Genomic DNA, 12,226 nt, shown 5'->3' with positions numbered 1-12,226 from the left:
GCATTTTATGCTTTAAGCCAAATTTAGTTTTGACAATGTAATTCAAAGAGGTAATGTGCGGCATGACTGGGTGGGTGGGGGAACAACTTGCTTTTCAGCATGATGAAAGGATAAATGAGATCAAGGCATCAAGATTTGAATTTCAGAAATCCAGTTGCTGTCCTCTGAAATATTTGCATTAGAACTTCTTGTTCAAAATTAGATTTTCTGTATCTATGACAAATCATTATTATGTAACTCTAAGTCATTGTTGCAAGCATATCTAATTTCTACAAAGACTGATAGCTTTGTGATTGTGGAATACATTGTTTACATTTTCAGTATTAAGGTTTTGCATACAGTAGATGGTTATCTAAGTAATGTTTTTACCTAGTTTCACAGATCTGCTGCAAATAAATATAATACTAATTGTTTAAAATAGTGATACATGTAACTGGCTGAAGAGAAATAATTCTGACACATTTATTGTTTGGGTTTTTTTTCCAGTTTGGATCAGAAGTTAGATTTCCAGAATTTTGTATGAAGAGCACTTCAGCAAAGACATTCAGCACTTCACATTTAAGTTCTTCCTTCTCTGTTAAAAAAGAACGACAATTGAAGAATACCGATGCTTTGCCAGAGGCAAGTATTATTCTTGATCTTTCTTTGAGCCACCAGAATTCATCTGTTTTACTTTGCTGAGAAAATTAGTAATTGGGAAAAGCTTGGTCAGAATTGAAAATTAAACATAAAAGTAATGATTATATAAGATTAAGGAATACTTCTTTTGTTCACGTGTGTTCTCAAAACAGGTCTTTAAAATTTCATCTGTTTGTTCTTTGCAATGCGATACCAAAATTTCTTTTCAAGTAGAAATTCAGACTTTGTTCAATCTTAATACTCAAAATATGTAATTTATTAATGATGTCTGTGTTTATCTAACCTCATCTACTTAATTTTAAAATTTTGTTGTTTGGTTGGTATTTTTTTTAATTGCTTTTGCTGTTTCATGTTTTCCACTGGAAGTAGATAACCAGAATCATATTTACTGATGAAAACAAAAATGAATGTTTATGAAAACTGATATCAGTTACGAGATTATTATTTTCTCTGTTAAAATCTGTACATTTTTGATTGCATTTGTCTGTTCCTGGTACTTCCTATTTTTCTTTGAATTTGGATAAGAGTTACAACTCATTTGATGCACATGGTTGACATTCTAGAAATTAAGTTTTATTAAACACAATTTAATACCTTCCTTGTTTTTTACATAATTATGTTTAGTATGGTATTGTGAAATGTTTTTCTCTTTGTATTCCTTTATACCTCTTTTTCTTGCACTTGTAAGACAGATGACTCCAGCAAAACATTTGAGGAAGTTCTACTGAGATAGCATACATATACATACAGCGTTACAGATTTTTTGATTTGATCTCTTTTCAGGTTTTTCATTACTATGGTCCTGCGCTAGAATTTTTACAGATGGTGGTGCTCTCTGATCTACCTTCCTTTTTTGTATCAGATCTGGAATTTGAGCTGTATCCTTTTTTAAGGACCTAAACTACTACTGATAATGGTCTACACAGAAGGAAAACAATCGGGATCTACCCATGCAAGCAACTCATGAGGATTGGCAAGGGTTCTTTCCATTCTAGCCTGCCATAGTAATTCTTCACATCTGTTTTTTTTAATGTTGAAATTTAAATTACACTGACAATAACCAGCTATTTTTTATATTATTGCACGTGTACTTTGTCTGTTGATGTGTATGCTATTTGTGAGGAAAAAATAGAGACATATTTACTGCTGTGTAAGTTTAAAAAAATCCAACTATATACATTACTCATTAATGTATATAGTGTGCTTCATGATATAGAAACGTTTTTCCACAAATCATGTTTCTATTGTGTAGGTGCAAAATCTGCAGCAAGGCACAGCAGAAGAGTTTTCTCTTGAGTTGTGTATGCTGCAGAGATCTCAAGGTGTATTCCTCTTTGCTTTAAATTTATGTACTTTTGGTACTAGTCTTGGTGTAACAATAGTAGCTTAGGCTGTGTAAGACTGTCAGGATTTTGAATATATAAATATCTGTTTATGCATGCCTATATCAAAGATATCAGTGGTATATTTTGTCATATAACATTTCCAAGTGTACCACTTTGCCTGGAAAGGTGAGTTTCGTATATTTTGTGGTAGTGGAGTATCAAATATTAGACACTTGTAGTCCATATTTGAAATATGATGGTAACATGATTTGTAAGCTAGATATGCATATAGTGCTTTGTGAAGATGAGGTTCCTTAAACTGTTCTGTTCAGGAGCCTGGCAAGAAAGAGTGTCAAGGAGGCATCTACACTGCTTTTGGACCAAATTTCTTCTCTCTCTGGGAAGGTAAAAACTTCTTTTTATTTAGGTATAACAGAAAAATGAAGAAATGTATATTGCTCATAAAAGATAGAAGAATAGTATTTTTAAACCTAGTGTCTGTGTAAGCTCCTTCAATATTTAGTTCTAAAGCAAATTTGTCTTTTAAAGGTGTGTGCTATACAGGTCCTGACAATTTGTAAGCCCACTGAATGTTTTTCTATTTATCTTAGCTAAGTTTCAATCTCCTAAAACATTTTGTAACTTGTAATCCTATCCTGACAGATAATTTCTGTGCTAACATAATGCAACTATTTTTTTAGCAAAAGGCAGAGGTGTGCAGCCTACAAAATGTATCTAGCTAGTCTGAAGTAATAAGCTTTTTTATTTTGCATGTGCACATTCTGCTTTTCCATTCTGATTTTGGATAAAAAGAGTTCTTGAAACATTTACAAGCTTTTTTTTTTTTTTTTCCTTTTTTTTTTTTTTCCCCCTTGATAGTATGAGTATTCATACCCACAGTATTAGTTTGAAGATGTTTTTTCTGAATGTTTAAGGTGATGTATGCTTGTTTAGGAAAGTTGGTTTTGGCATAGATTTATTTTATATACACTAATCAAAACAGAACTTGCAGAAAATACTCATACAGTTCTAATGAATAACTTATATTCTTTATTTACTGTGGAGATGGTATTCCATCATCAGGCTGTATGTTTCATCTTCAGCTTGTTATTTAGGTTTTTTAGTAACATTTTTCCTGCCCTGCCGCTCCATTCTCCATTACGGTCAGCCAGAAAAGAAAGAAGTCCTTTTTCTAATACTGTACCAAAAATATCTTTTGGAATAGTTTTTATATTGGTAAATATCCCAGGTAACTTTCATTTTACATGAGGATACTGGACATTTGGTCAAATATCTTTTACAATCTAACAGCTTGCATTTCTACTAGTTCTTTTAAAGAAAAAGCCAAAACAGTTAAAACATATTCTCAGGCTAATTTTTGGAGTCTTCACATGTTGAATTGAATATGTGTTCAAGGTAACAATTTCTCATAGGGATTTTTTTTCATTCTACCACTGGAAATATTACACATTTGTAGGCTTTTCTAATAGCTCTAAAAGCATAATTTTATTGCTTGAGTATTCAAATACTTACGCGTTTTTTCTACTAGTGCTTATGGACCTGAAATTTATGTACAGACATAAACATAGTCCAGTACCTGATTAATTGAAAAGGATGATATGTAGGGAGGAAAAAAATTTGCATGTTTTTCAAAGGAATGCAGAGTTGCTGATGCCAACTATATCTTTGAATTCTCTTTTCATTCTGGATGCTACTCTACAGAAGTGTTTTTAGCCGGATTATTGAAAGACTTGTAATAGGTAACAAATACCCTTTTATGTATGAAATAGAAATTCAGCAGTTAATGATCTCTCAACTGGAGCAAAAAATAAGCACAGTTTTTACAGCTTCTGTGTCAAATGCTGTTCCATCTCAATTGGTGTGAATGACAGAAGCGTTAAGCAAAGATGTTTTTCTTCAATTGAAGTACATTTGAAATAATGCCAAATCAGTAGCTCAAGAATGAAATGTAAAACAAGTTTCAGTAATATTGCATGTAGTGTATTTGCTCTCATTATTTAGGTGGGAGCTTTATTTACATTGCCATGTAATATAAGCAGTGTAGTGATCCCATCCCCTGCCCAGCTGAGTACCAAGAAATGGAAAGAATATATGGCTAAGAAACCCAAGGTCATTACTGGTAGGTAAAAGGAAGATGACTACAGGTATATTTTGTTGTGGTTATATCTATGTGTGTGTGTATATATGTATATGGTGGGTTTTTTCTATACATTTGGGATGCCCTTTTTTCCTCCAGTGAAATTGTTAGTGATTGTAACTTTCATTGACACAAAAGGTTTTGGTGAATGTGAGTTCAGATATGCAGACTCATTGTAGAGGAAAATTGATAACAACATCATGACAAGCTTTAGGGAAACAATGCATCTCCTTTAAACCATTTCTGTGTCCTATCTGTCAGTTAAGATCCAGCTTCCACATACCTTTCTAAAGTGATTGTACAATCCATGGGCAAAGAGGTTTGCTTCTGCAGATGGAAATCCAGCATAAGTGCTTCCCTTCTCACATAAGCATTTCCAGAGGTTCTTCCAGTGCACTTGCATTCAATTTCAACCTCTTCCTGGGAGAATACAAACCATCAGGAAATGCTGGATGCCTCCATTGACCTGAGAGCCAGCATGCTTAACTAGTGTTTGAGAACGTGCTCCTTCTTCTTTATGGGGCTATACTGATGACAGCCAACTCCTCTTATGCAGTGTGCCAGTGCTTAGAAATTTGATTCAGAAAGTGAGAGAACAGAATCAGTGCAGATCAAGACTGGGTGGAGTTTCTCAGTCAGCCTGTATATATGCCCTGCAAGTGGAGGCACTGTACAAATACTGACTGTGAGGTTTGTAGGGACTTGAAAACACTGGGATAAAAGGAGCTGGGTGTGCTTAAAGTACTTATCTAGGACAGGATAAGACATAGCATTCTGCCTTCTTATGTGATTTTGTTGTTTATACAGTGGTCTAATATATAATTCATGCAGATTGAAAGGAACAGTGACTTATTCTGTTGTCAACTGAAGATAGCATCTGTAAACAAGTATGCAGCTGAGGATGGCTGACAGACTGATATTCTGGTTTTGGGATAGGCAAAAACCAGAGGAATTAGGAAGAGCTGTATAACAGGGCAAGGAGCTTAATTCTGTGGAGTGGGTGCTGGTAGCATATAGATTTAAAATGACCTCTGCGTGTTTGGAGGTGGTAGAGCAGAGAGGGTGTGATTATAGAGGTGATCACAGCAGCAGCATTTATACTGTACTGGAGAGATACTACTGATGGAGTCAAATGAGTGCAAGATTCCCAGTGTCTGTAAGATCTTTGTCCTGTCCTCCAGAGGAAGGCTTTTGTAGAAGTATTAACTGTAGTGTGATCAGTATACACTGTTCTTACTGGGCCTCGAGCAAAATTTAGAATAGGAGAAATATGGCTGTTTAAACATATGTGCTCCTTTAGATGAAAACTTTATATTTTAGTGGCTACCACTAATCTGACTATATTAAGGATTTGCAAATCCTTAATCTCTTTGATCTGTGGGAAGGTGTAATTGTTTGAATTGGTAGTTCTCAAATACTAATTAAGATAAAATGAGAAATAAAAGCTTTCCCATGAGGGTTTGAGATGCCAAGATAAACTGGAAAAGGAAAATATTTCAAATGACTAGGGGAATGGGGAACAGGACAAGAATGAAAATGTGTCTGGAATCTTTTTTACTTTCTTCTTAATTTCTTTCTTTTTTCCCTGGATTTATATATTGAGGTAGTGGGATTTCCCCTCTCTTCCCTTCCCCCTCTGATATAAACTTTTCAAGAAACATTGGAATACTTAATATTCGTTACTAACAAAAACTTATAATACTAAAAACCATCAAGCTCTTCTTGAGTTATTTCTTGAGACAGTACTGCAAATATCCTATGAAATTAAGTGATTTGACCTTTAAAATTTAGTACGTCAAGAAGTATTCATTCTGCATCTACCAAGGTGCTATAAAATCTTTTTTGTGTAAAACAATAGCAAAGCCATCCTTTCAATGTTATTATCGAGTCCTACATTAATTTATTTTCAAAACTGCATACTATATGCCTATGATTAAAAATAGAATGTGTTTATCTCTCACTGAGGCTATGCACAAGTCTAAAGCAGTGAGCGAAACTTATTAATGAATAATGCAGCTTCCTTGGGAGAGCATGTACAGTATTTCCTCTTTCTTCTACAGATGTATGTTTTTCCAGTGAACACTTTAGCCTTATTTGAATCCACATATGCAGAAGAGCCTGTTTTTACCTAGCAGAACAGACCCCTCTCTCATCGTTACATATGTAGTACACTGTTTGCCTAACTCTTTATGGTTTCATGGTAGAAACGTAACTTTGCCAGTTAAGGGCTTGCCTTTACTAAGACCGATTAAAGAATTTCTCTTGGTTAGTGGTAAGAATTGCCAGATGTACTTTGTAGTCTGCATTAGAAAGCTGGCCCTTGCTACAGTCTCAGGAGTTTGGTACTGGTAACATGCTAGTTTAAAGCTAGCAGCATGGTCCTACTCAGCTGTTGTAGGTCATTTATTTTGCATGATCTTCAGTTTGTAGCTTTTTAAGGGATAAATATCAGTTGTAGTTAGTGTGCCTCCTAAAAAGGGGTTAGTAAGATTTCTCACAGAACAGAAGAGAGCAAGTGAAAGAATTGTGATGGTGGATTACAGCTTGTTTTAAAGCTGTTTTCCTGAGGGTGTTTCACAGTCATGTTCTGATGTTTTTCAAGTTCCAGAAATTGAACTAAAAGGAGAATCTTGCCGATATTATTTCTTGCTACGAGGCAATGGCTCTGGAGGATGTAAAGCAACCTTGATTCATTCAGCTAGCCAGATCAATGGTACGGCCACTTTTGCTGCAGTAAATGGAAAGCTAAAGACAAAAGCAGAAGAAACAGAGTCATGTAAGAATTATTACTCATTTTTTTAAGAGTATCTGAATGCAGGCAAATGCTAATAATATTCCTATGTTCCTTTTATTCATTCCAGTCTGTGTTAAAAGGGAGAAAACAAGGAGAAATATTACATTTTGATTAATATTTCTATTCTTTCAGCAATATATTTTCAAACTGATAAAAAATATAATAAGAGCTTATTTATTCACACAATTTGCTACTACTGTATTTTTTAAATCATCTATGTAAATTTGCAGTCAGTCATTTCTCATAACTCTGATCAGTTGTAAACGTTTTAATGAACAGGGACATCCAGATAATATTAATGCAAATCAAATTAGCAAAAACTTTAAAAAGTATGTATTGTTGGTGTAAATCCAGCCTATGCCTAGAATTTAGGCAACTATCTGCTGACAAGCCTGTTTCACTGATGATTTAAAATAAAAACTACAAGGCCGGCAGGCAAGTTGGATTTCATGATCATGTCTTCAGTTACTTTGCAGATACCCATATTACTGCAGACTGGTTAAGATATGAGCTAGCACTCATATCATAGCAGCTCCACTAGGTAAGAGCATGTAGACATTTGTCTTAGAGTAGTTGTCCTATTACAACTACACGTACTAGATAACTCTGCTAATTAGTGTATTTGCTCTCAGTAACAAGAAAAAGAGCAGAGTGACCTGCATCTTACCCGCTTATTATAGAAATAAATCTGTGTGTGATATGACTGACTGCTTACCATTTGTCCTAATTAAAATCCCATTAGTATGGTGTCAGAAGACTGAAAGTCCTTGACCATATGTTGGGAGAAAACTTTTTTTTCGTGGTATCAAACTTGGGATCTTTTTACCTTCTTTAATTGTCAGTCATGTTAATTGTGTAGTCATTATATTGGTTTTGTACGAAAATTAAAAAATACTCGTCAGGCATCTACTCCAAGTTATCTCCCTGGTGTTCAATTGTAATTAATTTCCTTTTTTTTTTTTTTTTTTTTTTTTTTGTTAAGTGATCAGCCATATTTGAAAGTCTGGTTGTTTCATTTGAATATGAAATTTGTATGTCTGCTATGTTTATGTCTTCTTTCAAGACGTTATGAGTTAGTGTCTCCAAAGTCCTTTTTTATTATTAGAGAATCTTAATAATACATTTCTCCTAGTCTGCACAGGCTTTTGTACTGCTGACTTTCTCAAGTCTCTGCCACGTTTTTGTGGAGAGGAGATTGTACAGAGAGAAAAGAAACTGTGTCATCTCCAAGTGTTTGCCTTGAAGGAATATCTCAGTAAGTAATGGGGAGAGCACTGGTAGTTCTCAAACCAATATTTAAAAGGTCTTTATTTTAAACTGAATGTGAGTGCTCACCTTACAAAACTGAAGTGAATTGATCACTTTGTGAAGAAAAGAGTGGAGCTTTAAAAAAAAAAACCTTTTTGTAGTATATCCATGATGGTATGTCAGATACTTTTAAATACTGAGGAAAAGAGAACACTGAACTTGAAATAAAGTTGGTAGGTGCTTGTTACACTAATACTGTGAATGTTTGAGCATAATTTTGAGTACTTCTGTGGTATTTTTTCTCTGCTTTGTTTTCTTTATTTTTCTTTCCCCAAAACCCTTACTGCTGGATGTACCTTCTACAAAAACAAGAATTCTGTTTTGGGGTTTTCCGGATTTTTTTATTTTATTCTTTTTTACAACAGTCTTAAACAGCAGAGGAGAAGTATGCATTTGGAGGTTGGTTACATTTACCATGATACATCATTTATAATAATAACTGAAATGTCATCCTCTGTAGATTTTCATGACTGCAGAGAAGTACATTTGACTGTCCTGATTTTTTTTTGTCTAAGTCCATTGCTCAAAGAGTCTTAATTAAAACAAAAGGTGCTTCTGAGAGATTGGTTAGGTTATTGAAAATGGCATACTGTGAAGATAATTTAAGTGTATTATAATTAACAGAACACCAGATTAAGGAAAATAAGATTTCTGCTAATAGTATTGTCTTCCACCCTTGCCAACTTGTGGTCATTCTCAGATTCCTGTCTACCTTAACCCTGAGCTTGGGGCTGCTTTAGAGCTTGTGTTTTAGTTTGAGTGGGTTAGCCATTAGGATGAAGACTTAATAGCAGTTGGGATTTGCTGGTCATCCTAAGTCATACCAGAATTATCTGACCCTTGATATTCTGACCAGAGAGACTGGAACAGGCTATCAGTTATATTGGAGTCACACTCACGCTAAAGCAGTAAAATTTGGTGGGTGGGAGACTCTGCACACTGAAGCTTTTCATGTTTAGGTTCAGCAAGTCCAGATGTTTGTCTCTGGGGGATTCAAACCCAGATATATTCAGAAATGCACATATACAGAAATTAAAGGACTGTAAAAAGGTGATTCACATGTGACTTCAGCTATTCTCACTGCTAAGTTTTTTCACTTGTCTATGGAATAAAACACCCATGCCTTGCCTAAGGGTACAACAGTAAGTGTCAAGTTAACTTGTATTATTGTTTTGGGGCTGGGATTTTCTTGTTTGGTTGTTTTTTATCAGGCTCCAGTTATTCTTTGTTACTTAGCAAGTGCAGTAGTTTTTCTTTCTTTCTCCTTTTGTAGAAAGAAAGAAATTGACTGAGCAGCCTCCAGTTATTTCTACTGATGAGTTCAAAAACTTGTTAAAACTTACAAGGGAATGTTTTCTGGACCTGTGCAACAATAGTCTTCCCAAACCTGTTCTACAGAAGGTTACCGATAAAACTAGGTCATGCACTGTGACTTCTGGTAAGTATCATTATTTAGAAAATACACTGCTTATTGTCTTTTGATGTATTTTCATACCTGTTGTCAATGTTTTACTAACAGGAGAGTCTTTTGCCAAAAGAGGGAAAAATAAAAAGAAAAGTAGCTTTCCAGGCTTTTTTTCAAACTGAAATTACCCTCATATTAACTATTTCCTTTCATTTACTTGACAAAAAAAATGCAGAAAACGCTTCTGATCATAGCACCAGGCAGATTTTCTTTATTATTAAATATTACTATTATATATATAAAGGAATATATATAAAGGAATATATATATAAAAGTTTATAAAAGTATATATATTTCTTTAAAGAATAAGATTCTTAACCATATATTTCTTGCAGAATCTGATTTAATGGAACCAAATCCATTAGAGTGGCCAGAAAGATGTGTTCTTCAGAATTTGGAAAACTTTGAAAAAACCAAACAAAAACTGAGGTAATGGTTACATACTGGAGATTTTCTTTGTAGTGGCCACTGAACATCACTGTTGAGGAACTGTATGTACTGATAGCCATTCTGTAAAGTGTTTTCAAATATATTGATAGTCTTTTAGAGGAAACATTGCTTAAAGCTAAAACTAAGTTTCTGTCACTTTCCAGCGGTGTATTTTCTTGGTAGTATTGTTTTGATTTTTATTGACAAAATGCAACCTAAAATTAGCATAGTTCCAAAACTAAATTACCAAAATGGCACTACTAGAAAATAGTAGTCATAGCAGAAAAACATAAAAAAGCGCTCCCCCCCCCCCCCAATATGCCCCAGGGCATAAATAACAAAGATTGTACAGCATTTTTTGTCAGGATGTACAATGTGTTTATAATCGCCTCGTATTTCTTGAATAGTCAGTACTTAGTATCAGGTCTCAAGTGATTTTAAAGTAGAAGATCCTATTGGTTTTCTGTTTGAAATTCAGTTTTGTTTTTCCTTCGGTGTTGTTTAAGTTAAAGCTGTAGACTTTTGCGTGACTTAATACTGCCTGTTGATTTCAGTTTAGCTCTCACTTTTATATAAGACTTAATGATCTTTGCTGGGTCTTAACATTTTTGCTGACAGACCTTCAGAGCCAGGTGTCCAACTGGCTTTTTCTTAGTCACTTCCATCCCATTTCTGTCTTTCAAGTACCATAGCTGGCCATGGCCTAGTTCTGTGTGTCAGAAATTCTCACATTAGATCTCTGCTTTCTCATAGGTATTATTATTACTATTGCCTTTTGTTTCTCAAACAGGTAAAGATCATCCTTCTAATTAGCTTTTGAAAAGCTTCCTGAAGGACCTTTCTGTTTCATAGTCAGTTAATGTTTATTTCATTGTATTCTGAACTGGTTATCTTTTACTTATCCTGAATCAGTGTACAGCATGTTGCTTAAAAGTGGGATAGGGAGAACTTTGCTATACTTGATTGAATAGAGTGGAGAGTTGCAGGCAGTAGTGACTTTATGTTTCCTTTCCTGCATATTGTATGTCCCTTTTTTTTTTTAAATGGGAATTAATTTTTGTTCCTACAGGTCCATAAATAGAAAAAAGGGGTCATTAATATTCTTCCCATGTTGTATTTCACAACCAAGCTCTAAAATCTTGAAGGAATTACTTTCTTCAGTAGAGAATTTGCATCAAATATACTTCATCATGAACATTTGTGTAAATGTTCTTAAGGAGGAACCTTGTCCATTTTACTTAGGAAATACCTTAAATTGCTTCAGACTAGCAGTGATTTTTTTTCTTTTTCAATACAATGAGATTACTACATCAAAAAGAAAAAATAATAGTCTTAGATTGGTCTTTTTTTTCTTTTTTCAGAGTTTCTATGTTTGCACATTCTTCTGAGCAATTGCTGGGGCATAAAGATAGCCAGCGGGAGTCATTGACATTGCTCGATGCTAAAGAATTACTGAAATATTTCACACCAGAAGGGCTACCAGTTGGTGACCTTCAGCCACTACAAATTCCCAAACGGTATGAATCCAGCATATTAAAACCACTGAAGACCATACTCAGAACTGATGTAGGGGAATGTAAATAACAACCGAATGAGAGTCTCGGAGTGCTCTAACTGTATTTGAGTTTGTAACGTGGAACATCCTTGTATCACATGCCTGACAGTGAAATCAACTGTTAGGTTCTCAGTCTAGCTATTTAGTTCTTTCAGAATATGAAATGGCTGGAGATGGTGATGTTCCTATGCATTCAAATAACAAAATAATTACCTGGTGCACAAAATTCTGCCAATAGACGTTTGGCATGGCTGTGCTACAAGCTGACACCACCACATGTTCTTCAGTGGTCAGTACTGGGACCAGTGCTGTTGAATATCTTTGTTGGAGACATGGACAGTGGGATTGAGTGCACCCTCAGCAAGTTTGCTGACGATGCCAAGCTGTGTGGTCCATCAACACACTGGAGGGAAGGGATGTGCCATCCAGAGGGACCTGGACAGGCTGAAGAGATGGGGCTGTGCAAACCTCATGAAGTTCAACCAGGCCAAGTGCAAGGTCCTGCACAAGTGTCGGGGCAATCCCAAGTACAAATACAGGCTGGGCAATGAGT

The 12,226-nt window shown here is 34.9% G+C and overlaps 1 protein-coding gene across 1 annotated transcript in view; it reads left to right on the top strand.

Moving 5' to 3' along the window:
- The window catches only part of MTBP (MDM2 binding protein), a 29,610-nt gene that overhangs the window by 5,321 nt on the left and 12,063 nt on the right, over positions 1-12,226 (top strand). Inside the window, exons 8-16 of the mRNA XM_074848927.1 lie at positions 487-621; positions 1,423-1,517; positions 2,297-2,369; positions 3,987-4,104; positions 6,725-6,898; positions 8,049-8,171; positions 9,498-9,662; positions 10,025-10,118; positions 11,480-11,635. Coding sequence (XP_074705028.1) covers positions 487-621; positions 1,423-1,517; positions 2,297-2,369; positions 3,987-4,104; positions 6,725-6,898; positions 8,049-8,171; positions 9,498-9,662; positions 10,025-10,118; positions 11,480-11,635 — 1,133 coding nt within the window. The remainder of the gene's footprint in view (positions 1-486; positions 622-1,422; positions 1,518-2,296; positions 2,370-3,986; positions 4,105-6,724; positions 6,899-8,048; positions 8,172-9,497; positions 9,663-10,024; positions 10,119-11,479; positions 11,636-12,226) is intronic.

Source organism: Strix aluco, chromosome 1, assembly GCF_031877795.1.
Source record: "Strix aluco isolate bStrAlu1 chromosome 1, bStrAlu1.hap1, whole genome shotgun sequence".
Classification (NCBI taxonomy): domain Eukaryota; kingdom Metazoa; phylum Chordata; class Aves; order Strigiformes; family Strigidae; genus Strix; species Strix aluco.
Note: the sequence above shows the minus strand (reverse complement) of the source record. Positions and strands in the feature narration are given on the sequence as shown.